The sequence below is a fragment of the Bos indicus x Bos taurus genome, chromosome 3 (genome assembly GCF_003369695.1).
Source record: "Bos indicus x Bos taurus breed Angus x Brahman F1 hybrid chromosome 3, Bos_hybrid_MaternalHap_v2.0, whole genome shotgun sequence".
In the NCBI taxonomy this organism is placed as follows: domain Eukaryota; kingdom Metazoa; phylum Chordata; class Mammalia; order Artiodactyla; family Bovidae; genus Bos; species Bos indicus x Bos taurus.
In genome coordinates, this window is record NC_040078.1 from 14,519,559 (window position 1) to 14,547,440 (window position 27,882).

Sequence of the window (27,882 nt, forward strand, 5' to 3'; positions counted from 1 at the left end):
TGCAGCCGCTATCGCGAGATTTGGCAGGCGGAGGAGGAGCTGTCGCGGTCAGCCGCCTCACAGCGATGGCGGCCGAGCAGGGCCGGCGGCGGCGGCGGCTGCGGCTACGGCCGGAGACAGCAGTGGTGGCAGTAGCGGTGGGTGGCGGGGGCCTGTGACCGGGAGCCACCCCTGGGCCCGGGCATCATGAGCCAAGGCCCCCCCACAGGGGAGAGCAGCGAGCCTGAAGCAAAGGTCCTCCACACTAAGCGGCTTTACCGGTGAGAGGGGCCACGGCGTGAGAGCAGCCGCCAAGGGAAGTGGGGGACAGCGAGAGGCGGGGCCTCCCGGACAGGCGGGCTCCGGTGCCGGGCTGGGGTATGGGTGAGGGAAGAGGGTGCAATTTTGGAGGGAGCAAAGGGGGCGGGGCCGCGTAACCCGGGATTGAGCTGAAAGAAGGAATTGGGTGGGTGGGAGGTTGGGAGGGAAGCACGTGGAGGGAATCTCTTCCGCAGTGAGCTTGGGACGGGCACCGAGCTTTGCGGATTTGGGGTAAGAAGGTGGAAATTGGGACTGCGGGGGCTGAGAAGGTGAAGGTGGGGTCACAGATGGGAGAAAAACCCGGAAGGGAATAGTGCGTAGAACCCTGTAAGGATTTACAGGGAAGAGCCCTGGACTGAAATCAAGAGAGGTCTTTGCTTTGCCGTTCACTGTGTGACCTTGGGCCTTAGTCTTCTCATCCTTAAAAGGAGAGATCTGGATTTGATAGGCTTTTAGGTCTCTTAGGGCTCCAAGTTTTGGGAATCTGAATGAAAATAAAGAGGCTGTAAGATTATTTGTGTTAGACTGGAAGGGAGGTGAAGGACTTTGAGTCCAGAGTTTTCGTAGGTCATCGGAGCCCGTTTCCGGGCACCTGGGGACTCCTGAGCCCTGCTTTCCTTCCAGCCTCATGACTGCGGTCTCTTGCCAGGCAACTCCATTCCTGGTTTCTCATTTCCACAGTGCCACTCACGCTCCTTAACATCTTCATTCAGCCTTTCAGCCCTCTGTTGGAAACAGGCCGGGGTGAACATTTCCCGCCCCGAGTGGAGGATATTTTTGTGTGGGGCAGCTAGAACACGGGTTCTGGATGTGGATCAAAAATAGAATGACACATAGAGACCAAACTGAGTTTTCCACTTTCTACTAGGAAGTTAGGAGTTTGGGGTTTTAATTTGGCTAAGGCTCTGGAACCAGAGGTGTTTGCATGAGAAGACTACCGTCAGAGCCATGAGCCCCATCTTGGCAGTGAAAGAGTCAAGAGCATGTTGTCTTTTCCTCCCTTGTGTAGGCATCCTGCCTGGTCTGGCTTCCTAAGCCAGAAGGCAGAGGGGAGTATCGGCTGCTCCAAAAATAGAAACGTGATCCAAGCCCTCAGCCTCTGGGCTCCCACTGTGGGCTGCCCCAAGCGGTCTCCGGGCGGGTGAAGAGACTGGAGTGGCACATGTGCCTCCTCATGCTGCCGAGTGTCAGTGCTGCCTGTCAGACGGAGCGTGGGCAGTGTCTGTGAGATTCCTCTCTTGTCTCCAGCTTTTGGAAATGGCTTTGGTCATCCTTCTTATCATTCTCAAATCTTGTTTTTTCTCAAGCCACTGCCCTCACAGAACTGACTGATTTAAGCTGATATGTTTGCATGTGTGGCTTACATGTATGCACAGGGGTCTCTCTGCTGGTAATTGTGCGTTGTTGGCTTTGGGTAGGGTGGAAATGTGAGGCAGCACATCTTTTTCTGTCGTTTATTATAGCAGTGGTGATTGGTGGGAAGAAATGGGGGAAGAAAGTTTGGTTTCTCGGCCCAAGGTACATATGTTGTTGGGCTATGAAACTGGCATTGGAGCTTCTGTAAATTTGGGAAATTCCCACAGTCTGTTTACAGAAATGAAATTCTGAAATGTTTGAAGCTCCTCAGAAAAGGCAGCTGGAAAAGGAATGCTGAAAGGGATGCAAGCACCAATTATTAATAATTAGGCAAATTTTAACTACTTTAAAAATGTTTGTAACATGTTTTTCTTCTTTAACTCTGTGCTTGACCTAAGATTACAGTAGTGAATGAGACACAAGACTGGTTTTTGCAGTTTTTGTTCTAAATGAGATTACAATTTAATGGAGGAGCTTATGGTCTGATGGGAAATGTAAAAGAAAGTGTGGAGTCCTCTAAGGTGTAAGAGCTTGCAATTAGAACTCCCTGGAGTAGTGGTTTTGAATTGAGAATCTTAAGGAAGGCTGTGGGGCCTATCCATGAAAACAGCGCCCCCCTCCCCCCCGCACCCCCGCCCCAGATCTGTGCATGGCCCTTTCCTGGGGACGAAACTGGCATATCACTGATGGCCGCTTGGTGCTGCCTTTGGCATTGAGAGCCTGGCTGGCTAAAAGAGCTTGGCTTCCATCTCTAGGCAGCCCAGGAGGTGTTTGGAGAAATGCTGGGCTCTTAAGATTGTCTTTGAGAAGGCCTTGATTACCATCCTACCCACTCAGCTGGGTGTTGGTGATCACTTCCCAAGTACAGGACAGCTTTTAGGGGTGCTGACTGAGCCACCACAAGATGCTAGCCTGCTGTGGCCCACTTTTCCTGGCCCAGGAGCACGTTTCAGTATTCTGAATCCATTTTGGACTATTTTAGGAATTGTAACTCACTATTTTTCGGTTGTTTTGTGTCCAAGAGCAGTGCCTGATTCATCTGTTCTCACAGCTGCTGTCTGTCATCCTCTGGGTTTTTCCCTTCCAGAGATGATACTTACTTAGGTACCTCTTGGCCATCCATTGCAGAGTTGCCCTGAATTTTTCTCTTAAGGCCTGGAGTATCCTCAGGATGAAAACCAACACTTACTAAACACTTACTGTGTACAAGGCATTGTTATGAATGCTTTATGTATTAATTAATTTAATTTGCATAAAATAAGTGATGTTACTAATCCCATTTTATAGATGAGAGAACTGAGATAAAGAAGTTAAATATTTGACCCAGGACTGTATAACTGGTAGGAAGTAGAGCTAGGATTTGAACCCAGGCTGTCTGATTCTAGAGACTGTACTCTATATTAAAACAACTGTTTGCTTCAGCAGAATCCAGGAGACTTTAGGAACTTCAGGGACACTCTCATTCCCCTTTCTTTTACCCCATTATTGCAGAACGGAATTTTATGTTAGGAATGCTTTTCCTTTATATCTGATAATAAGCCAGCCTTTTAATAATAATAATTCATTTCACCAATATATATCAAATGCTCACTATATACCAATGCTGTATTTAAATTATTTCATTTACTCTTCACAACAGCCCTTTGTGGTAACTACTCTTATCTCCATTTTTATAAATTGGTAACTAAGCCTTAAAGAGGTTAGGTAATTTCACCCAAAACTATAGAGTTAGTAAGACACAGCCAGATTCAAACCCTAGATTTTCTGCCTGGCATCAGAGCCTATGCCCTTTCCATTGAGAGAGCCTGCCTTCCCATATCACAGAGTTTCTCTACCTTGACAGTGTTGGCAGCATGATAGTTACGATGGTGGACTGTCCCATGTATTGTGGGGTGTCTAGCAGCGCACACTAAATGCCAATAGCAGCGCCTCTCCTTCCCCTCCCCAGGGTTGTGACAATCAAAAATGTCTTCAGCATTGCCAGACATCTTCTGAGGGGGCCGGTGTATCAAGATGGAGGCTCTGTTCATCTTGTTTTGAATGGAGCTCAACCTGCAGCCATTTGGTTTCCCTACCCCTAATTCTGTAGCTTTTCCTGTAAGATTAGTATATGGACCATATACATGGCTCAAGGGTTGTTTGCCTGTGATTCCCTGCAGGGCTGTGGTGGAGGCTGTGCATCGACTTGACCTCATCCTTTGCAACAAAACCGCTTATCAAGAAGTGTTCAAACCGGAGAACATTAGCCTGAGGAACAAGTAAGCTGAGACTCTATACACATCCTTAGAGTTTCTCTTTTCCTCTACACCTGAAACCCTGTCATATACAGACATATTCTCTCTTATCTCCTGACTTCATGGTACATAAATGGTCTGTGACATATCTGACCTTCCTAAGAGGGAGAGGGGATCCCTCACTTTCTGCAGCTTCTATATCTAACAGACCGGTGCCATTAGAGTGGTGTTTGAGTTGGGGGAGTTGACTCTACTGCATAAGGAAAGAAAGAAAGAGATACAGAGGCTGAGTAGAAAGGAGAGAATGGTGCAAGGGAAGAAGATGAAGATTGTTAAGATTCTTACTGCTCCTGCCTGTGTCTTGGGGCTCCACTGCCTTCTAGGACTGCTTGTCTTGTGTCCTACTGAGTGGGCCTGGATGTCTAATGGGAGACACAGATGTCTGTCAGTTGGGGTGTTGGCAGGTGCCTTCTTGCCCTCAGTTCTTGTGTCCCACACGAAGGGATGGCCAGTCCCTCTCAGGCTTCTCTACATCCTCATAGGCTGCGTGAGCTCTGCGTCAAGCTTATGTTCCTGCACCCGGTGGACTATGGGAGGAAGGCTGAGGAGCTACTGTGGAGAAAGGTATACTACGAAGTTATCCAGCTTATCAAGACTAACAAAAAGGTAAGTGGAGGGCTTCTCTGGTGGCTCAGACAGTAAATAATCTCCCTGCAGTGCAGGAGACCTGGGTTGGATCCCTGAGTTGGGAAGAGTCCCCTGGAGAAAGGAATGGTTACCCACTCTAGTATTCTGGCCTGGAGAATTTCATGGACAGAGGAGCCTGGCAGACTACAGTCCATGGGGTCACAAAGAGTCAGACACAATTGAGCAACTTTGGCTTTTCAAGGGGAGGTCGTAGAGCTTGGAAAGAAGTTTGTCTAAAGAGGGGAAGCTAAGGAATGAAAAGAAAGCTAGGCAACTGGCCCAGAGCATGGCTGTAGGTAGCGATATCAAGGAAGCGATAGAAAGGAGGGAGGAAGTCATATAGAATTAGGATTAGGAGAGGAGGGGAGCCTGACCCCAGGTAGGAGACCAGAGAAGGAGATCTAAGGGTATAGGGTTGACTCGTGAGTAAGAGGAGAGGTGGATAAAGTTCCAGACTTTATCCAGTTTCCAGAGCCAAAAAGATATGTTTATTTCTTCAGTGAGATAAATAAGATTAGGGACAGGGGAGCAGAACTCGGATCTTGCTGCTTAACTGGCCCCTTCTTTTTCCCTATCTCCAGCATATCCACAGCCGGAGTACCTTGGAATGTGCCTACAGGACACACCTGGTTGCTGGTATTGGCTTCTACCAGCATCTCCTTCTCTATATCCAGTCTCACTACCAGCTGGAACTGCAATGCTGCATCGACTGGACCCATGTCACCGACCCCCTCATAGGTCAGTGAAATCTGAAAGGTGGGCTGGAGGAGCAAGTTGGTTTGTTTCTACTTTGGCATTCTTATCCCTCAGTATCTATGTACCTTGTGACCCAGCCAGGCTGTGAAGATTCTAGAAGACATACAAATGCTTCATGAAATTTGGATTTAACCAAATAAGCATGTGAGTTGGGGTAAAGATCTTAAGGAAAGAGAGAGGCCTCTTTAGTTTGGGGTTATAGACTGATGTAGAGCCAGTGGGAGGGATGGAACGATCTAGAGGAAGTCTGGCACTGGAAGATGATATTGATAGCATTTTTTTTTCTCCCAGTTGGATTTGACTGGCACTTTCTTTTAATTTTAGAAATTGTTTCCTAGTATTTGATGAAATTACTACAGTATTTAGAAATATTGGGAAAATCATGGACAGTCTTTCAAGATAGTGCAAATCTCTTCTTTATTTTCTGAGGTACTGGAGCTATGGTTTACCTCCTTCTCTAGTTGATGGTTTTCTCTTCAGTTTGACTATCCTTTGGAGCTTCTTCCCTCTTCCCGCTTCCTCCAGCTCCCCTTGCTCTTCATACCTCCTGCCCTCCCCCAGCCCCCCTGCCCCTCCCCTCGCCAGCAGAAAGACATTCTGGGTCAGAGATGGAGGTTATGTCTGTGCCACTGTGTGGCAGCATTCTCTGATCAGAAGGCACTCTGTTTTATCCATTTGAAACACTTAAGAACAAAACAATGGAGGGTTTCCTGGTGGCCTAGAGGTAAGGACTCAGCACTTTCACTGCCGGGACCCTGAGTTCGATCTCTGGTCAGGGAACTAAGATCCTGCAAGCTGCATGGCCAAAAATAAAGCAATGTTAATCCAAGGCAGAATTCATAGGTGTCATATGAGATTGCCAGGAGGGTCCATAGCCTGAACGAAGATGACGAACCCTTATTTCAAAGAATTACTTCCCCAAACAACTTTATCTCCTTACAGATATTTCTCATTCAGCCAACTCAGCAACGTCTCTATAGTAAATATCGGGGAGGGCTTCTCAGAATGGGAGCTGCATACCTAGGAGAGTGTCTGCAAAGTGCAAGGGATACATGGATGGCCTCGAGCCAGATTGTCATTTGGATCCCAACTCTGTCACTTACCTGTTATGTGACTTTGATTTAACTGTAAAATGGAAATAATAAGAGTAACTTACCTCTTGGGGTTGCCTTGAGGATCACTTCAGTTGGCCTTGTGATATACTTAGATCAGTACCTAGCACATAGGAGAACTGCCTCCCAAATAGCTGAAGCGCTTTGAAGTCCCAGGGCTGCCTGGGTAAAGGGAGCAGTGAGAGCCCAGGCGTCTGTGGCTCTGGCCACCACCTGTCCTCAGGTCAGACAAGTCTCCTCCACGGATGGGCTCTTCAACAGGCTGCCTTCTCCGTGACCTCCTCCGCCAGGCAGAAGGCAGCATTTCCTTTGGCCTCATCTATATGCCATTCTTCCTAGGCAAGTTTCCCATCTTTACCCAAACTTTTTACCCTTAGGTGGGGAGTAGCTCCCCAAGGCACCCACATACTTACACTTGACTTCACTTCTTCTTCCTTTCTAGTAACCTTCCTGTGATGAGCTTTCACATGACCTTTCCTCAGGCAGCTGTCCTAGGTTGAGGACCCTAGACCTTCTCTTCCAGTTCCTTCCTGTCCTGTGAATGACTTCTACCCAGGAGCCTCTGTCCCTACCTCTGTCCACCTGTGAGCCTGTGTCTTGGATGGGCGTCATCTCTGCCCCATAAGGCTGGGCTCCAGAACTAGACCTGGGTTCTTGACCTCCATTCTCCACCTAGGAAAGGTGTTTTCCAGAGGTAAGGTCAGAAGAATGCGCTTATAAACCTCTCTCTCTCTCTTTCTCAGGATGCAAGAAGCCAGTGTCTGCCTCAGGGAAGGAGATGGATTGGGCACAGATGGCATGCCACCGATGTCTGGTGTACCTGGGGGATTTGTGTAAGAATCAGAACCTTTCATTTGTCTCTGTTTGGGGCTCCAGGACAGGCTCCAGCTGTTCAAATTGTTGGTACCACCCTTTAAGCGACTGGAGGGCAGGAAGAGTAGTTTGGGCTCTGATAACTTTTTCCCTCCAGTCTGTTTAGTGTTTCTTTCTCTTCACTGTTGTTCCGTGAGTCAGAAAGGATGAGTGAATGCAAGAAGAAGGGGAAAATGTCTTTGTGCTTTAAGAAAGTCAGGGTGATAACCTGGTTTTAGTAGTAAGTTCGGAAGGTATTTTAATTTGATGTCCTTCTCTCTTGGAGTTTTCTTTTTCTTCATAGATTCCTAGGGGAATTACAGTTAGACCTCAGGGAGGACTTACCTACCTGAAGTACGTTTCTCAGAATGGAAAAGGACTCTTGCTTTATGCCCCCTGAGTCGCTAATCCTGATAGACAAAGACCTGTAGTCCTGTTAGGCTCCTGCTGTGTGGCTTTTGGATGCATTATCTGTAATTGACCTGAGGTGCCTCTCCCTGCCCTTATCCCACTCCTGAACCCTTTACAGGTGGGGGCACAGGGAGAATCAGGCTTCCCAGGTGGTAAAGAGTCCGTCTGACTGTGCAGGTCCCTGTGTCGAGAAGGGAGGAGGAAATGGCAACCCACTCGAGTATTCTTTTCTGGAAAATTCCATGGACAGAGGAGCCTGGTGGGCTGTAGTCCATAGGGTTGAAAAAAGTAGAACATGAGTGAGCAGATGCAGGCACATGTGTGCACACACACACAGAATCAGCTGCTTCACAGTAGATTGACCTAGTGTCATTAGTAATGTCTTCTCTCTAGAACTGAGCAGTTGAATTCCAGAACCAAATATCAGAAGTCATTTCAAGCATTAATATATGCTGTAGCTCCCCTTCCTTGGGAAGAGATAATCAAGAAGAGCCTCTTTACAAACACTAAATATTCTTTACGTTTTGAACCTACCAGCAAGGAAGTGAGAGTTGAACAATTTGCCCATAGTCATGTAGACTTCCAACTGTGCCAGAGACCCAAACAGCCTGCCTTCCAGCTCAGGTATCTTCCTCCCAGGCTCCTATTACAGCTCTCTAGAGTGGACTTCCAAACTAGGGGAGGTGTTTTCTGAAGCATGGAATTATCGTATTTCTTTTCTTCCTCCCCCTCCTTACAGCACGGTATCAGAATGAACTAGCTGGCGTAGACACTGAGCTGCTAGCTGAGAGATTTTACTACCAAGCCCTGTCAGTAGCTCCTCAGATTGGTAAGTGGACTCCCCACTGGGGCCTCCCAACCCAGCAGCATTGTCTAAGAGGACAACAGTGTTGAGATGGCAGGCAGGTATACTCACTTCCCCCTAGGTCCTCCTCACTCAGTTCTTTCATACTTCACCTTGGTTCTGAATTCTTTCCCAAGTAACACACACTCAGAAGATGGTGGAAGAGGAAGAGAAATGGGAGAGTCTTGAACTAAGAGGGAAGGAGGCAGAAAAGAAGGGAAAGAAGATGGCTTCCTCATCTCTGGTGTCTCTGTAGAAAGAGGAGACTGTGCTTCAGCTGCCACTATGGAGGCACAGTGAGGGAAGAGATGAGGCTAAATTACAGGACAAGATGGGGACTAGCATGTCAGAAGGAGAACTCAAAGGCAAGAGACTGAGCCAAGATGAGAGGGTTCCAGGAGTTGAGTCAGTGTTGGAAGAGCCACAGCTGCTGTTGAAGGAGTCGCACCCGTCAGTGCTGAGTCCCTGAGGACCAAGTGGGATTAGACTGGTAGGACGTGAGTGTGGAATCAATAACCCTCTGGGGGAACAGGATTAGCTGCTGACCACCTGAGAGACCAGTGTCTCCCGCAGAGCCACTGTTCTCCACATGAGTTCTCTGATGCTCAGCATGGGTTGGGCCGGCAGCTTTCAGTGAGTGTTGTGGCCACAGACTGTGTGACTCCTCTTTCTCTCCAGGAATGCCCTTCAACCAGCTGGGCACCCTTGCAGGCAGCAAGTACTATAATGTGGAAGCCATGTACTGCTACCTGCGCTGGTGAGTGTTTGGCAGCTCTTTCCCAGCTTTCACGTCTGCACAGTTCCTGCTTTGTCCTCTCTTTCCGTTCTCCCTTCTCTAGCTCCTGAGGAAGACAGATGGGAGAATGGTGAGGCCAGGGGAGCCTCCTCAGGGACCCTGCTTCCTGGCAGCCCCACTGCTTTTCGCACAGCCGCCTGGATTTGTAGGCACTTGGGCAGCTCATGTAGCTGTCTGCTATCATGAAAGCTAACAGGGTAGCTACCTTCCCGAAGAAGGAGATAAATTGGATGCAGTTGGTAAAATCGTACCAAAGTAACCTCTGATAAGAACTTCAAATTGTAGAGCTTTAGTGTCATGAAGTGACAGGCATGACAGACAGCATGGGGGGATCAGTTTAGCAGGGTGGATTACTGCTTCCCTGGATCTCATTCTTATTTCTTAGAATTAAAAAACAACAACAAAACACAGTTTTTTCAGGGCACCCACAGTTGGTTAGACTTAGTTTACTGAGTCACCGTAACCAAATGCACGTGAGACTGACAGGTAAGTGAAAAGGCTTTGATTAAAGTTTAGTGAGACGTGGACTGCCGGGAAGCGCACTGTTGCCACCTCATGAGGGCCAGCGTCTACCTGAGAAGCCAAAGCAGTCTTGGTAGTTACATAGTGAATTGGCTTTCAAGGCCCAGAGGGATTAAGGTGGTCTTATAGCTTAAATGATCGACTGCTGAAGTGTAAATTACGATACCTAATTCTGCCGTAGAATTCCAGGCTGTGGTCCTTGATTCACCTGGTCAAGGAAACCTATTTTCAGTATCAATAAATATTTGCCCTTATCTAGATCAGGCACTGTATTTTTATTTATTTTTTAATTGAAGTATAGTTGATTTACAATGTTGGGTTAATTTCTCCTGTACAACAAAGTGATTCGGTTATATATACCTTTTTAAAAGTTTTACTTTTGGTTGCTCTGGGTCTGTCGCCACGAGCAGGCTTCCCTAGTTGCAGTGCCTGGACAGTTCGTTGCGGTGGCTTCTCCGGTTGTGGGATACAGGCTCTCGGCGTGTGGGCTTCAGGAGTTGCAGATGTGGGCTCAGTAGGTGTGCCTCTTGGACCCTGGAGCGTGTGAGCTTCAGTCGTGTGGCTCACAGGCTCTAAGGCGTGTGGGCTCAGTAGTTGGGGCACAAGGGCACAGTTGCCCTGTAGCATGTGGAAGCTACAAATGCCTGGACCAGGGATCAAACCCCATATGCTCTGCCTGGGCAGGCAGGTTGCTATCCGCTGTACCACCAGGGAAGTCCTGTACATTCTTATAGTCTTTTCCCTTATGGTTTATCACAGGATGGATGCTGAGCATAGTTGCCTGTGCTGTACAGGAGAACCTTGTTTATTCATTCTGTATACAATACTTTGCATCTGCTAACCCCAAACTCCCAGTCCATCCCTCCCCCACCTTCCCCTTGGCGACCACAACTCCCTTCTCTAGGTCTGTGAGTCTGTTTCTGTTTCACAGATACGTTCATCTGTGGCATATTTTAGGTTCCACATACAGGTGGTATCCTATGGCATTTGTCTTTTTCTGACTTACTTCATTGAGCAGGATAATCTCTAGTTCCATCCATGTTGCTACAAATAGCATTATTTCATTCTTTTTTTATGACTGAGTAGTAGGCCGTTACATAGTATAATATATGTGTGCCCTGTCTTTATTCATTCAGCTGTAGATGGATATTTATGTTGTTTCCATGACTTGGCTGTTGTAAATAGTGCTGCTGTGGCACCAGTGGTAAAGAACCCACCTGCCAATGAAGGAGAAGTAAGAGGTGTGGGTTTGATCCCTGGATCAAGAAGATCCCCTGAAGAAAGGCATGACAACCCACTCCAATGTTCTTGCATTTTTTTGGTGAATCCCACGGACAGAGGAACCTGGCAGACTACAGTGCCTGGGGTTCCGCAGAGTTAAGCACAGCCAGGACAGCCTAGTGTGCGCGCACGTGAGCACCGGGGTGCATGTGTCTGCTTGACTTACTGTTTTGTCTGGGTATACTCCCAGGAGTGGGATTGCAGGATCATGAGGCAATTCTGTTTTTAGTTTCTTGAGGAATCCCATACTGTTTTCCATAATGGCTGCACCACTTTACATTTCCACCAACGGTGTAACAGGGTTAGCTTTTCCACCTTCTCCTGCATTTATTATTTGTGTATTTATTCTTACATATGATTACCAGGTTTCTACCCTCCCATGGAATCTTTCCCATTCCTTGTATGCCTTCCAGGGAATGCCCCCCTTTCTTGTCCTGGATCCCGTATCACATTCATAATTATGATTTAGGGTGAGTCACTTGCAGAGAGCCAAGTACATCCAGGTTTGGGAGGTGCCCACTAAGGTCCTCTTCTACGATGCCTAAACAGTTATATCTCGTGTTTTGTGGGTTAGGCATTTGCCTAGGGTCAGTCTGGCAGTCTTCCTCCTGGTGGCACTGTCTAGGGTCAGGCAGTGGTATTCGGCTGGTCTGGTGTCTGATGTGCCTGGAGAATTGGCTTATCTGGACCCCTTTCCCTCTCCTTTTAGTCTTGGGGCCTCTCCATGTGGTATCTTCCTCAAGGTAGATGGACTTCTTACATAGTGGCTCAGGACTCCCAACAGCAAATAATGACCCAAGAAACTTGAAACTAGGGTCTGCCCGTCTCTTAAGGCCTGGGCCTGGAAACTGGTGGCGTCACTCCTACAATGCGTTCTCGGCCAAAGCTTTTCAATGGTCGTTGCTTCCCACCCCCACCCCCTGCCAAGGTTGAAAGGAAGGTGACATAGAACCCACTTCTCAGTGGAAGGGATATCAAAAAATGAATAGCTGTATTTCATTCACCTCTAACATGTATTTCTTCTTTTCTATACCTTGCTTTTTATAGTTAAAAGATGTTTCAGGGACTTCCCTGGTGGTCCAGTGACACAGAATCAATCTCTATTTGGGGAACTAAGATCCCACATGCCATGGGGCATGACCAGAGGAAAAAAAATAATAATAAAAAATTTTAAAAGACATTTCAAACAACAAGACATTTTTAAAAAGTATAGCATGCTGTTAGTCTTTGTGGTAGGGAGGTCGGGGTTGGAGACTGAGCGGTACTGTGTTTAGCTGTGTGGCCTTTGCATTATACTCGATCTCTCAGGCTTCATTCCCTTGTCTGTACATGTGGGCAGTAGGAGGGTGCAGTGCCTGACAGAGTGGGGTGCTCAGTATATATTTGCATTTGAATGAATATTGTGAAGATTAACTAAAATAGAATATGTAAATACCCTTAATGCTTGTTAAATGCCACCTATTAAGTGCTCTGCTTTTAAAAAGATGAAAAATAGTGTATTTCAGCGATGGTGACTAAGTTATGTTTGTAACATTGAATGCGATTAATTGTCCCATATCTGGATGCAGAGGAGATACAGATGTCATCATTACTCTGATTAATCTGAAAATTGTATGTGTGTGGTTTTATTAGGAAAGATAGTTTTCACCCTCAGTCTGTATGTGAAAGAGGCGGCTGGGGGCAGCCTGTATTTACTAGAAACAGTGCTCCTGGGACATCCCTGATGGTCCAGTGGCTGAGACTCCACACTCCCAATGCAGGGGGCCCAGGTTCGATCCCTGGTTGGGGAACTAGATCTCACACGCCACAACTAAGACCTGGCGCAGCTAAGTACAGAAATAAATATTTAAAAGAAAACAGTGCTTCCTAAATCCCTGGAAAACTGACATTTCCCCTCTCCTCCTCTGCCAAGACTCAGTAGCTCACCTCTGTCTCCTTCAGCATTCAGTCGGAAGTGTCCTTTGAGGGGGCCTATGGAAACCTCAAGCGGCTGTATGACAAGGCAGCAAAAATGTACCACCAGCTGAAGAAGTGTGAGACTCGGAAACTCTCTCCCAGCAAGAAGCGGTGAGCGGGGCCTGTGGGAAGAGGGGGTCTTCCTGCAGTTTGTGCAGTAGGACCACAGGGAGCTGTTCGCCATCTACCTTGGGCTCCTCTTATTTCAGATGTAAAGACATTAAGAGGTTGCTGGTGAACTTTATGTATCTGCAAAGCCTCCTGCAGCCCAAAAGCAGGTGAGTAGAAGAGAGTGTGAGCAAGAACTGTGTCCTGGGAGCCCCGTCCACAGTGGCTCCTTTATGGCAGGGGACTTGGAGAGGAGGGCGGGGGCTGGTGAATTCTGTCTCTCAATTGGAAATTCTTGAGCTGGTTAGTCCTTTCTCGGCATCCCTCACTGTCTCACCCTAGGTTCCATGCCCATTCTCTGGGTGGCTCACCCTCTGGCAGATTAGGCGCTTACTGGAAGTTGAAGGAATGGCCGAATGGGAAGCCCACCCACATCCCTTCCACTGTATGTCTGCCCTTCCCGTGTTATTCTGTCTGCTTTAGAGATCAGCCAGCACTGAGTCCCCCTCCTCCTCTCTGAAGTCTCCCTTGTAGGATCCCATAGTCTTTTCTCTGAATCCTGTATTCCCAGCTCTTTGTGCCTGCCTCAGCCCCCATCACTGACCTCCCATTACTCCTGCGCTTCCACAGCTCCGTGGACTCAGAGCTGACATCACTTTGCCAGTCAGTCCTGGAGGACTTCAACCTCTGTCTCTTCTACCTGCCCTCCTCACCCAACCTCAGCCTGGCCAGTGAGGATGAGGAGGAGTATGAGAGTGGATATGCTTTCCTCCCAGATCTTCTCATCTTTCAAATGGTCATCATCTGCCTTATGGGGGTGCACAGCTTGAAGAGAGCAGGTAACTCTCCCTATGTCCCTCTTTTCTCTCCCACTGGCTTCTGGGATCCTCACTACCCTTTTCTGCAGCTCCTTATCCATAAAGTAGCTTCCACAAGTAGTCCCTTCACTACCTGTGTCTCTGCCTGTAGGAGAGAGCCCTGAAGGAGCTCCTAGTGAACAAACAAAGGCAACAGCATATTCCCACCCCCTCCACCCTCCCACACGCACAGATACATGCACCCTTGTCTGGGACCAAGGCAGACAGTGGTTGAGATGCTTAACTGTTGATCCAGATGGAATTCAGACTTGGTGGCAGTGGGGCCGGGGGCAGTTAGTTTCTGCCAGAGGTATATGTAGAGCAAGGTTGGATGGAAGGGAGGGAGAGACGGGACTGGGTGTGAACATGCTTGGGGAGGGGCCTGTGTGAACACATCAGAGCTGGGCAGGATGAGGTGGGACAAGAGGAAGCAGGATGAGCTGACACATTGCACATTACATGGTGGGAGTGCAGAGACCTGAGAAATCTTTTTTTACCTTAGAGAAAGTTTTTAGAGGTAATTAAATCCTTGGGAGAGTTGAGAACAGGTGAGATGAGGTTGGAATTAATGGTGCTTCCTACTCTTCAGGGCCATTAGCCCCTAACACTGGCTTTCCTGGGTTTAGGATCCAAGCAGTACAGTGCAGCCATTGCCTTCACCCTGGCCCTCTTCTCCCACCTCGTCAATCACGTCAACATCCGGCTGCAAGCTGAGCTGGAAGAGGGCGAGAATCCCGTCCCGGCGTTCCAGAGTGATGGCACAGGTACCGGGATGGGGGGGTTGTGGCTGTGGAAAGGTTAGCATGGGGTGTGGGGATCCTGGGAGGGGAACACAGGTGTGGCGGGGTGGGGGCTGTCAACGCCTGCCAGTGTCCCAGCGTTGACCCTCCTCTTTCCACAGATGAACCGGAGTCCAGGGAACCCTTGGAGAAGGAGGAGGAGCCGGGGCCTGAGCCTCCTCCTGTAGTACCTCCAGAGGGTGAGGTCAGAAAGAGTCGGAAGTTCTCCCGCCTCTCCTGCCTCCGCCGCCGCCGCCACCCACCCAAAGCAGGTGATGACAGTGACCTGAGTGAAGGCTTTGACTCGGACTCAAGCCATGACTCGGCCCGGGCCAGTGAGGGCTCGGACAGTGGCTCCGACAAGAGTCTTGAAGGTGGGGGAACAGCTTTTGACGCTGAGACAGATTCAGAAATGAACAGTCAAGAGTCCCGATCAGACCTGGAAGATATGGAGGATGAGGACGGGACACGGTCCCCAGCCCTGGAGCCATCTCGGGCCAGGTCAGAGGCTCCTGAATCCCTCAATGGGCCTCTGGGCCCCAGCGAGGCCAGCATTGCCAGCAATCTACAAGCCATGTCCACCCAGATGTTCCAGACCAAACGCTGCTTCCGACTGGCCCCCACCTTCAGCAACCTGCTCCTCCAGCCCACCACTGAAGCACCCGTCTCGGCCACCCTCAGGCGCTGTGTCAATGGAGATGTGGACAAGCCTTCAGAGCCAGGTATGTGGGCCTCTCTCCATTGTTCTGCGGGTCCACACCTATGTACTGTCAGCACTCACTTGAGAGAGGCTGCTCTTTTCTCCGAGTACTTCTCATCCCTACCCTTGCTGCCTTGCTTCCGGCCTCTGCCTGTAGTGTGGCCCAGGAGCTTTTCCCTGGAGATCCCCTCTCCTGCTCACTTGGTCATTCTCAACTCCCAGCTGATTTTGTGGTCCTATTCTCCTCCCATTCCCACCTTGCCCTGTGGGTTTGGGGTTTTCCTCCCCACACAACACTGTAGCAACAACTTCTCCTGTGCTATCCCAGGTGCTGCCAGGGCTCCTGGAAACTAGAAAATCCAGCACCCACTAGGAGGGCAGGTAGATTGGAACAAGACATTTCTTCTGAGGGCCTTCCCCTGAGGTACAGAGGGAGCACCTGGTCAGCGGCCACGAGCGTTTGTGGCGTCTACACTGTGCAAGCATCAGGCTGCACTTTTTAGGGTCTTGGCTTATTTAACTTTCACAGCAGTCTTTTTTTCTTACGAGTTTTTTGTTGTTGTTGTTTTGTGTTTTTAGTTTTTTTGGCCACACCTTGTGACATGTGGGATCTTAGTTCCCTGACCAAGGATTGAACCTGTGCCTCCTACATTGGAAGCACTGAGTCTTTACCACTGGACCCCCAGGGAAGTTCCCACGGCAGTCTTGTGGTGGGAGAGTCATCATCCCTGTTCTGAATGCTGTCCCACTAAGCTTTTGTGCAATGCTCCTTTATCCTGGAACATGCTTTCCCTCCCTTGCTCTGAGTGTGTTGCTTGGCTAATTGTCACTTGCCTTCTAGATTTTGCCTTATGAATCACTTGGTGTGGGAGTCCTCCGAGGGTCAGCTTCCTGTGGTCTCCTGTAGCTTCTATACCTCCACAGCTTCCAGCGCTTTCCCATTCAAGTGATGATGTCCGTTGGCTTGTATGTGTGCCCACCAGTACCATGAGCCTTTTGAGGGCAGGGCAGTCCATGTTTTGTCTGTTGCTGTATCCCCATTACCAAACACAGGGCTTGGCACAGTGCTGGGGCTTAGGAACTACTGAATGAGTAAAAGAAATGAGGAGGCTGATGCTCAGAGGTGGAGTGTGACCTATGTCGTGTTCTAACCTGCAGGCTTACAGAGCTGGGAGCTGGAAGTAGTTTTAAATTCTGTACCCTTTTTCACCCTACCTGTAGCTCCTTTCTGTCTGCCCTGCCTTTTGCACAGAATGAGCACATCATAGATGTCAGTTGAGTGAGTAGCTGTAGATCTCACAAATTAGCTCGTATTTTAAAAGGCACGAGGCTCTTGGCTTAAAAGCAATCAGTTAGTGGACCTAGAGAAATCAGGCCGGAATCTCATTCCTCTCTTCTCACGTCAGAATTCTTCAGAAGAGTCCAGGCAGGTGGGCGCACGCGCCTCTCAGAGCCGAAGTCTTGCCGTATGTCTGCTAGTTGCTCATCCCAGTTCTCTGTCTCCCACTCCCAGCCTCTGAAGAGGGCTCGGAGTCGGAGGGAAGCGAGTCCAGTGGGCGCTCCTTTCGGAACGAGCGGAGCATCCAGGAGAAGCTGCAGGTCTTGATGGCCGAAGGCCTGCTCCCTGCTGTGAAAGTCTTCCTGGACTGGCTGCGGACCAACCCCGACCTCATCGTTGTGTGTGCGCAGGTGCGTCACCCCACGCCACTGCCCTCTTTAGGTCCCAGGGTGTGAGGGGAGGGCTGGGCCAGCCTCAGCGGGGCGTGGGAATCCCCTCAGCTGGGCTGGGCAGGCAAAAGGTGTTGTCAAGTACCTGTTGTGTGCTGAATCCTAATGCTTTTTACAGGCTAGGCTTAGGCATGACCTTTACCCTCAAAGAGCCTGTGGCCTGGGCTGGGATACAAGTCTTGTGGACTGGGAAAGTGAGAAAGCTGCTTATTCGGCTTTGTGTCCCCAGCACTAGGCATAATGCCGGCTGTAGTGAGTAATGCTGGTGAAAATACATGTTCAAGGGCTAACCTTGGTAGGTAAACATCAGCACCCAGAGAAAAGAGAGGGCACAGCGTGGCGATGAGAGATGGGCCTAGGCAGGGACAGGGTGCACAGACGAGGCGCAGCTGCTCTGGGCAAGGAAGTGGCTTAGAGAGTTCTGCAGCTGGAGCGAGCAGTGTCAGAGCGGGCGCCCATGGAGGCTGGCTGGATTATGGCGGCCTCCTTACCTTCTCAGGTTCAGAGTCTTCATCTCAAGCCTCTGGTGTTCTGAGGCTTTTCCTCAATGTGGTTTTATTCCAGAAGCAGACCTGCCTGCTGTGGAAGACCCTTTTCCCTGTCAGTTGCCCTCTTCCCTCAAAGAGAGAGTTAGGTCAGGGCCAGGCACACCCTGGGGCGTGTGCTTGTGCCTGAAAACAGCTAGTTAGTCACTGTTAGTCATCGAGGGTGGTGAAGTGAAGGTGGCGGCGGTACAGGCCGCTTCCCCAGAGAGCTGGCCCCATGTGTGCACCTGGAGGGCTGAAAGGAGAAGTTTGTGCTAGAGAGACGCTTCTTCCAGCGCTCTAGCTTTTTCCATTACCATGAACCAGAGAGTTCTTCCTGTGGTTTCACACCTTCCCTTTTCATGAAGCCTTCAACTGCTGATGAAGCTCACTGAAGCTTCAGGGTTCCCCTTCTTCATTCCTTCCTGTTTTCCAAGTCCTCTGTAAGCCCCACTTTTGTTAATTTTTTTGTTAACGCTTTTAGGCATGTGACCATAGCCCTATACCTCCCAAATCTAGTGCTTCTCTTGTTCACTGCCAGCCTCCAGTACTGCCCCAGCTAAAGACTTTCTCTTCTGTCTCTCTCTCAAGAGCTCTCAAAGTCTGTGGAACCGCCTGTCTGTGTTGTTGAACCTGTTGCCAGCTGCTGGTGAACTCCAAGAATCTGGTGAGTGAGTCCCTGGCACTGCCTTCCCTTCCCCTCTCCCTCACTGGCCACGGACCCCCCCACCCCCCTACCCCCCTGGTAACCTGGCGCTTAGGGTAAGGAGGTTAATGTGATTCACTGTGTCACCTCCCTAACACACAGCAGTCATTGTGGTCTGGGCTTCTCTCGTTCCCTGCCCGGACACTGCCCCACTGTGGGCAGGTGGCCTGGGCCACCAGGGAGTGTGCTTGCCGAGCGGTCCTCTAGCCCTTCCAGTTTTGGTCTCCTAAAGCTCTGCCTGATGGCCCTGTGGACCATCTCTCCTTTCCTCCCTGCATCTCTCCCCACCTTCTGTCCAAGGAGTATGTCCTGCCTGGGAGTTCCCAAAGGGAAGCACTGTGTGCCTCTGACCGGGGGCTCCCACAGCGCAGGGGCCTCATGTGTCCTCTTTTCTCCCCAGGCCTGGCCCTGTGTGCTGAGGTCCAGGAGCTGCTTGAAGGCTGTGAACTGCCTGACCTCCCATCTAGCCTGCTGCTCCCAGAGGACACGGCCCTTCGCAACCTGCCTCCCCTCCGGGCGGCCCACAGACGCTTTAGCTTTGATACAGCTCGGCTCTTGCTCAGCACCTTAGAGGAGGTGAGGCCAGCACTCCTCGTGCCACAGGCTTTGTCTTTGAAGATTCAGTAGCAAAGCAGGAGCTCGGGCTGGGGGGCAGGCTGGCACCCCTTCTATCCAGACATGGAGCATGTCCCTGGCTGCAGCTCTGAGTCCTTTTTCACTCAGTGAACCATCTGGGCTTCCTGTCATTCTTGGCAGGATGTCCATCCACAGTGTCTCCCTTTGTAGAACAAGCCATCTTCCCCTTTCCCCACCTTTTGGAGAGGACAGAACAAGTAAATTATTAGGGCCTTAAAATCTCTGTTGATCTCTTTTCTCTTCTGAGCCCAGCCTCCTCTAAGCTGAACAGCACACAGAGAAGGTTGGAGCTGGATGGGAATGTGCTGCCCATTTAGTCCAGAGACTTTCACCCTTGAGTCTGTGTCACCACATGGGCTGTCCGGGGGCAGCAGAGGGAAGCCAAGTGGACTGGCGTACCAGCACCATGCACACAGGCGCGCGCGCGCGCGTGCACACACACACACACACACACACACAGTACACACACGCCCTTTGGTTTCTCCTTCTCCAGCCAGAGCAGGTTGGCTTTATGCTCTGTTTTATATTTTAGCACTCTAGGTTAAGACTTTTGTTTGATTGGGAAAGAAGGGTTTTGCTGACCAAGAACTTAAGTTGGAAATGGTGACGTAGTCTGTCCTCTCATTGTACACGTTAGGATCGAGCCCTAGAGGAGAGAGATGCATGAGAACCCAGGTCTCGTGTCTCCCAGCATGTGGCCTTGTCGCTGTCTCTCTTCTCAGCCCTGAGTCCTGCTTCTCCAGTCCTTCTCAGAGTCTCCTCCCCCTGTGTGGTCCCTCTCTTTCTGGTAGCTACAGGCTCTGGGCCTCGGTGCTCCTCTTCTCCCTACACACCTCAGGCCTTTGCAGGGAGCCCGTGTTGCTGAGGGGGCTGGACTGGCGGAGGGCGGGGAGGGGAGGAGGAAGGAGCCCTGGCGGGGGCAGGTGAGCTTGGCAGACTCTGCTTAGCCAGGCTGGCTCCTGTGTCTCCACAGACAGTCGTGCGGATCTGCTGCATACGCAGCTTTGGCCACTTCGTTGCCCGCCTGCAAGGCAGCATCCTGCAGTTCAACGCAGAGGTCGGCATCTTTGTCAGCATCGCCCAGTCTGAGCAGGAGAGCCTGCTGCAGCAGGCCCAGGCCCAGTTCCGCATGGTGAGTCAGGCTGCCCCTCCCTGTCCGCTCTGCTCCCACAGGCTCACTGAGAAACCACGGCCAGAGGCTCAGAAATGCTGTGGCCCTCGACTGAAGAACCTGGTCACTGGGGCCAGGGCAACAGAGACCGAGCCTGGGGAGACCAGAGGGCCGGGAGAGAAGTAAGGGCAGATGGGGAGTGAGAGGTGCTTTGAGCAGGGGCAGCCTGGCACCGCCGCTGGATCTAGACTGACTGGGGATTGAGGGCCATTTCTGTCACCTCCCAGTCTGAATTGAGCAAGTCACTTAACCTTGCTAAACCTGTTTCCTCATCAGTTACGTAGGAATAGTACAATCAGCTTTATGGGGTTGTTGTGACTAAGGCATGGTAGTGAACGTCAGGCACTTGGCGTGTTGTATTAGGCAGTGTGTGTGCTCAGCAAATGCTCCCTGACTGAGGTTCCTGCATCAAACACCATGCAGGAACCTCCCATCCCACAGGAGCCCCGAAGGGTAGGAGGCGGCCTCTGTGATTTCTTTCCCATTCAGTCGTTCGTTCTACAGATATTTACTGAGAATCTGCTGTGTATCAGTAGCCTAGGCCTGGGGGTTACAGCCGCAGACAAGACAGGCCTGTGTCCTGTGGTGCTGGTGCTTTGTGGCAGCAGCTGGGCTCTGGGGCCTGCGCAGCCCTGGCGTGTTGTCCTGCCCCAGCTCAGTGGCACCGGCACATTTGGGTGGTGGTGTCTGGCACAGCAAACACAGCCCGTGTGTCCTGGTGAGCCCAGGGCTTCCTCATCTCAAGCCAGTCTCCTCCCCCGTGTTCTTCCTTTCCCCATCCACAGGCTCCCCCACCTCTGAGCACCCCCTTCCTGCAGATGGGAAGCAGCACTGGCTCCCCAGAAACTCCCTTCCTTGCTGTGTTAAAAGCAAGCACATTTTGTTAAAAACTAACTTTTTATGTTAAGACTTTTATTCCTATTCCATAGGGGAAAACAAGGGGGCTTACAAAAATAATTATGGGGAAGTTACACAGCTTCAGAAAATGTGGAGTGTTTGCAGGCATTTCCTTTGGCCTAGAACTCCTGAAGACTCCTCCTGGGGGCGGGGAGTACTTGAGAGCCCCTCTGGTGTGCTGCTGGACCCACAGGCTGCTCTGGAGCCAGGCCACACTGCCTGCTGGGACTGCATCCTGCGCCACCCGAGGCAGGGTTTCCACCCCAAGGGGTTCAGCTCCCAGTGGTGACAGCAGCGGCTCCTTGTCATACTGCCACCTCCCATCGTGTATTGAGTTCTCCGTGTGCAGAGCTGCTTTGCATGCGACATCTCAGGTGCCTGCATCCTCACTTCATAGGCGAGGATGCACAGAATGTCAGAGGGAGGTGTGGGCGGCTGAGCCAGGGCCCTGGAATTGGAAAGATCTGGCTCCTGTCCTTGTTCTAAGCTGCTCTGGGGGCTCAGCTTCTCCACAGGCCAGGGGGGGGGCCGCTGCTCTGCTCTCCAGGCTCTCATGTCTGCTTGGGTTAGGGAACCCCTCGTTCCCCATCGCCCGGTCTTCTGCATCCCTTCTTTCCTTTCTCTACCAGTGTTTCTCAAAGGGGATACTCTGGACGGGGGTAAGAGGTGGACACTTCCTACCGATAGTATAATTACCAAAACTAAGAAAATAGGACTGGTGCAGTACTGTCAACTACAAGCTTTATTCAGATTTCACTAGTTTTCCTGCAAATCTCTTTTTTTATTTTTCCCGAGGATCCCACATTACATTTGATTATTAATGTCTCCTCAGTCTTTGCTTGTCTTTTATGATCTCGACACTTCTAAAGAGTACTGGTCAGCTGCTCTGTGGAGTGACCCTCACATGGCTTTGTCTGGCATCTTCTCATGATCAGGAGGAGGCTTACATCCCAGGTTACTGTTTTAAATCCTCACTCTGATGATGCCAGTTTGTTCATCAGAGAGTCTAATGGTTCCCCGTGTCTTCTAGAATAAGTCCCCATTCTTAATTTCATCTTTAGACCATATTCATCTAGAAGACAAAGGAAAACCATCACGGGGCTTTTAGTCAGGGCCATGGTGGACCACAGATGGTTTTTGAAAGATTTCTTTGGTTGTCAGCAGAGAAAATGGGTTGGAGGCAGAGAGCAGAAAGAAGGTGGTTTTAATAGTCTAGGTTGGGGGTACTGGCTTAGGCTAGGGTTGTGCTTTGAAAATAGAAGGATGCAAAGGGGTGTGCGTGAATTTTTTTTTTTTTTAAAGGAGGTACAGTTGACAGGACTGGGAGGCTGATAACTTCTGGGGCTGAGAGGAAAAAGTCGAAGCTGGTTAGCTTTCTGACTTGACAGATGGTGGTTTATTTAGCAAGCTGGGGAACATGGGAGGATTAGAAGCAGCTTTGGAGAAGCAGATCGGGCTGTTGAGTTGGGTATATACTTCTCGAACTCAGGAGTGGTCAGGTCTGGGCTGCAGCTGTAGATTTTGGAAGAAGTTTGCAGGTGGATGGTGACAGAAAGTGAGGGGTTGCGTGAATGGTGTTCCCTGGGAGGAAGGGAGGATGAGGGGGCCAGAGGTGAGATCAGACAGGTGCTGGCCCTGCCTTTCCTTCCTGGGGGCGTGGGCTGCTAATGGGAGGTGTTCAGATTGCACCAGAGTGGTATTTTGGCTCCCACGCCTACCTTCCCCTCACTTAGCAGAAGCAATAGAGAGTTGACTTATATAAGGCTGTACCTATTCCAGACCCGAGGAATCCCTTTTGGAATTCTTGATCACTGGAGAAAGGAATATTCCCGCAGCTCCTTGTCCCAAGCTTAACACCTGTTTCTTTCCCCCCTTTGTAGGCACAGGAGGAAGCTCGGCGGAACAGGCTGATGAGAGACATGGCCCAGCTACGACTTCAGGTAGGAAGCCAGGGCCCAGCACTGCTTCTGCTCCTGACCTGTTGCTGCCTGAAGCCCCCGCTGTGGCCCTCCACCTCGCCCTGACTACCCTCAGCCTCGTAGACTGCCCCCCACTGCGACTGGTCACTGAGCCTTTGTGCTCCCGTCCTGCCTTTACTTCTCTTTTCCTTCTCTTCCTCTTAACCATTGTTCCTGTCTACTTTTCCTCTGAAGCCATTCGTAGGAAATGGCAGCAGGAGGAGTCCCATAAGAGCCACCTTGAGAAGCATTCTCCCCCAACCCAGCCCGCACACAGCTCCCCCCCGACCCTGCCTTCTCTCAACAGCTTGAGGTCTCTCAGCTGGAAGGGAGCCTGCAGCAGCCCAAGGCACAGTCAGCAATGTCTCCCTACCTCGTCCCCGACACCCAGGCCCTCTGCCACCACCTCCCTGTCATCCGCCAGCTGGCCACCAGTGGCCGCTTCATCGTCATCATCCCAAGGACAGGTGAGTGCATTGGAGAGGTCGGGGCACAGAGTAAGGCTGAAAGAGAATCTGGCTGGGGATTGAGAGGCCCTTATGCAGGCCCAGCTCACACACAGTGCCCTTGGTCAAGTCCAGCCACCTCTCTCAACTTCGGTCATGTCATCTGTGAAGGGGGCATGACCATCTCTGTCAAACCCTGACTCACAAGGAGGTTGGGAGAAGCAGGTGAGAAAATCTGAGGGAAAGCAGTTGGTAAGTTCCCAAGTGCACTGTTGGCAGGAGGTCAGTCAGACCTTCGGGGCTCCTGTGGGGGCTGCAGTGTGTCCTGGAGCGAGTGCAGGTGCTTCTGCAGAGCTCTCATCACAGCAGCCAGAGCTCATCTGTTTTGTCCTTCCCCCACCCTCACCATGTCCGCCAGTGATCGATGGCCTGGATTTGCTGAAGAAGGAACACCCAGGGGCCCGGGATGGGATCCGATACCTGGAGGCAGAGTTTAAAAAAGGGAACAGGTGAGTGCAGGCCTGGCTGGACCTGTCCTGAGCCCAGGTCAGCACAGATGCCTGTGTGTTCCTGGTGTAGACACATGCTCGTGGTCCCTGCTCACACTTGGCTCACGGCCTGGGGAAGGAGGCCAAGGATATAATTATTAGTCAGGCGGTTAGGTGCTGAAATAAACAATGATTGGAGGAGCCAGGAGCCCTGTTGGGGAGCATTGGCCTGCTGTCCATCTGCCTCTGGGGCAAACATGGGATCAGTGTCAGTGGGGAGAGGGGAGCAAGCCCCCAACTCAAGCCATGGGCGCTTTTGCAGGAGTTTCTCCTGCTTTAGGTGATCAGGTTGACCAGGGGGTTCCCACGGTTCAGGGGTGTGGGGTGGCAGCGTGTAGGTGCTCAGCCCAGCACAGGCCCTTCCTTCTGGCCTTTGGGGCCAGAAGAGGACTAGGCACTGGGTGTTGGGAGGAGGGAGGGAGCTCCCCGCTCTCTGCTGGCTGGCCCACCCTCCTCTGCATCTGCCCTTGCCTGGCCAGGAAGCCACACAAAGCTTTCTTGTTTGGACCTTGTCTCCAGAAGCACTAACTTGAAAAGCATCCGCTGCTTCTCCCCACCCAGCTCCTCTCCAGGGAGGAACCAAAGAAATGATGTTATCAGGAGGAGGAACAAGCGGGGCTCAGCAGCTGGGGAGCCACTTAGAATGGCTCCAGACGGACCTGTGACGTGGGAGAAACCCCTTCCCCTCCCGTGACACGGGGTCTCTGTGCCACAAGGGCCCACTTTGTGTGAGCTGGGCACCCCCACACCCCTGCCCCTGCCACTCTCCCATCTCCCTGCAGGTACATTCGCTGCCAGAGAGAGGCGGGGAAGAGCTTTGAGCGGCATAAGCTGAAGAGGCAGGATGCCGATGCCTGGTAACATTTCTGCCTGTGCCCCTGGAACCCCATATACGCTGCCTGCCTTGCTCCTCTGTGGGCACGCCCCAGGAGAGAGGGATAGGGCCAGAGAATCCAGTCACAGGCAGCAGGACCAGCCTGGGGCCAGGTGCCTCTGTGGATCTCACCCTAGAGGCAATGAGAAGTCACCCCAGCTCTGGAGCCCCTGCGGTCCTGAGATCCTTGGGCGCAGGGCCCTCCCTCATCGTATCTTTGCCTGGTTCCTGGAGCTCATCCTCCAGGCCAGCTCCCAGAACCCACTGCTTCGAGCTGCCTGGTAGCTCTTTCTGTCTCCTGGGCCCCTCCCCATCCCAGCTTCCCTTCTGCCCTGGGGATGTGGTATTCAGATCAGATCAGATCAGATCAGTCGCTCAGTCGTGTCCAACTCTTTGTGACCCCATGAATCGCAGCACGCCAGGCCTCCCTGTCCATCACCAACTCCCGGAGTTCACTCAGACTCACGTCCATCGAGTCAGTAATGCCATCCAGCCATCTCATCCTCTGTCGTCCCCTTCTCCTCCTGCCCCCAGTCCCTCCCAGCATCAGAGTCTTTTCCAATGAGTCAACTCTTCGCATGAGATGGCCGAAGTACTGGAGTTTCAGCTTTAGCATTATTCCTTCCAAAGAAATCCCAGGGCTGATCTCCTTCAGAATGGACTGGTTGGATCTCCTTGCAGTCCAAGGGACTCTCAAGAGTCTTCTCCAACACCACAGTTCAAAAGCATCAATTCTTCGGTGCTCAGCCTTCTTCCCAGTCCAACTCTCACATCCATACATGACCACAGGAAAAACCATAGCCTTGATTAGACGAACCTTTGTTGGCAAAGTAATGTCTCTGCTTTTGAATATGCTATCTAGGTTGGTCATAACTTTCCTTCCAAGGGGTATTCAGTGTTGTGCTAATGCTGGAACTTGGCCCTCCTTCCCCCTCCCCTCCCCGCTCCAGGACGCTCTATAAGATCCTGGACAGCTGCAAACAGCTGACTCTGGCCCAGGGAGCAGGTGAGGAGGACCCGAGCGGCATGGTGACCATCATCACAGGCCTTCCACTGGACAATCCTAGCACGCTCTCAGGCCCTATGCAGGTGGGTTACGGGGTGGTTTGGGAAAGAGTGGAGTGGGGAAGAGGTACCGGAGTCGACTCCCTCAGACCAGACAGCTGCCCTTTTCCTCTTCCGCTACCCCTTCCCCAGCCCCTCAACGACTTGTCCTGTAATTTAGGAGGTCAGGCCCTCCTCAGTCTGTCCTTCCCACAATTCCACAGGCAGCCTTGCAGGCCGCTGCACATGCCAGTGTGGACATCAAGAATGTTCTGGACTTCTACAAGCAGTGGAAGGAGATTGGCTGAGACTGAGCCCCAGGCCCTGCAGCGGGGCTGACTCCAGATCTCTCCTGCCCTCCCTGGCAGCCAGGACCACCACCTGTAGTCACCCCACCACACGCAGACTCACGCACGCACACAGGAAGGAAGCCCAGCTGCACACGGGCTGCAGGGAGGGCCCAGGAGCCAGCTGGGAGGGCGGGGTCCCCCTGTTGCCAACACGACGTCAGGAAAGCAAGGAAAGTGCTTGGAGCAGGAGAGGCCTGTGGGCCCCTAGCCAGCCTTCCTGCCTCAGCCCCCTGCTTTCCCCAGGGGCAGGTGGCAGGTGCGGTGTCTGTTTGATTGGAGTGGTTCCTGGACCTCTGAGGGGAAGGGACAGCAGAAGGGGCCCTTCCTCACCCAAGACGCAGGGTGGGTGGTGCCAGGAGTTGGGGCCCTCGGGGCCTGGGGCAGAGTTGGGTAACACCGGGTGTCTGGGTGGTTCTCTGCAGACCCTTCCTCTCCTCAAGGACCACCCGCCCCTCTCATCCCCCTTTGCAGGGACAGGCAGCTCTGGAGCCTTGGGGACTCATAAGGAAGAGGGGCCTGGGGCTGCTGGCACCGACAGCAGGGCAGGGCTTGGATCCCCTCCTCCTGCTGCGGGGGCCGCACACCGTTGCCCCACTCGTTTCCTGTCTCCCCTCTTCTGGCTTCCAGTGCAGGGAGCAGGCCCGCAGCAGCTACAGGCAGTCTGGCCTGTGTGCCAGGGAGGGCTCCTGTGCCCACCAGCCCCCGGTCACTGTGTGTTGTGCTCTGGGCTGGGACAGAGTGGGGTGCCAGTAAGAGAGGGGGCAAAGTTTGAGGCCACCACCCCCCTTACTATTGAGGGAGGGGCCTGAACTCAGATGGGCAGCAGAAAGGAGAGGCCCCTTGAAGTTGCCTGGCTGGGTGTCCTCTGCCCTAACGGGCTTCCCTACTTCTGTCCTTCACCAGGACTGAAGGCCTGGGGGAGCCGAGCGTGGGGCTAGCTTTTGGAGTGCCAAGGTGAATGTGAGCGCAGAGATCATGGATAGCTCAGGGCAGTGAGTGGAGCCACAAGAGCGGGGCTGCATGAAGGAGGCTTTGGCCAGGATTTCCTCGGCCCCTCCCACCTTGGGCTGCACACGTAGCGTGGGCTGGGGGTTGAGGGAGGGGGGTCTCAGCTCTGCTGTTCCCCACCCCAGTGCTAGCCCAGCTTCCCAGGCTGTTCTCGGGACAGCAGGCTTCCTGCATCCTTCCTCTAAGAAGGCAAGTCTGGGACAGCCTAGGGGGAGTGGGGTCACTCCCACTTCCAGTCCCTGGCAGAGACTTGAGACTAAAGCATCACTTAATAAAGACCCCCTGAAGCCCTCCCTGCCTCCCGGTGCCTTTCTGTACAGTTTTACTGGAACATGGGAAAGATCACAGGCTGAAATGGCAGTTTGGAAAGGTTTCTATGATGTGGCCCAGTTGAAGCAGGAAACCAGCAGTTGAAACACAAACTCCAGAAGCAGTTTTGAC

At 51.7% G+C, this 27,882-nt stretch overlaps 1 protein-coding gene across 2 annotated transcripts; it reads left to right on the plus strand.

Annotated features, from left to right (window-relative positions):
• Positions 1 to 25: 25 nt before the first annotated feature.
• SMG5 (SMG5, nonsense mediated mRNA decay factor) lies at positions 26 to 27,733 on the plus strand. 2 transcript variants are annotated; one of them, XM_027530350.1, is made up of 22 exons: positions 26 to 260; positions 3,816 to 3,914; positions 4,433 to 4,556; positions 5,159 to 5,315; positions 7,189 to 7,278; positions 8,448 to 8,537; positions 9,231 to 9,309; positions 13,093 to 13,218; positions 13,317 to 13,385; positions 13,846 to 14,054; positions 14,699 to 14,836; positions 14,974 to 15,573; positions 17,065 to 17,240; positions 18,395 to 18,470; positions 18,910 to 19,085; positions 20,119 to 20,277; positions 23,094 to 23,153; positions 23,479 to 23,638; positions 24,036 to 24,126; positions 24,948 to 25,022; positions 25,990 to 26,128; positions 26,308 to 27,733. In XM_027530350.1, exons 1-22 carry the CDS (start codon positions 187 to 189, stop codon positions 26,389 to 26,391), a joined length of 3,051 nt encoding a protein of 1,016 aa, XP_027386151.1. In that variant the 5' UTR covers positions 26 to 186; the 3' UTR covers positions 26,392 to 27,733. The 2 variants fall into 2 exon arrangements, with proteins under 2 accessions (XP_027386151.1, XP_027386162.1); XM_027530361.1 differs by lacking the exon at positions 26 to 260 and adding an exon at positions 509 to 531 and having other exon boundaries at positions 26,308 to 26,715.
• Positions 27,734 to 27,882: the final 149 nt, after the last annotated feature.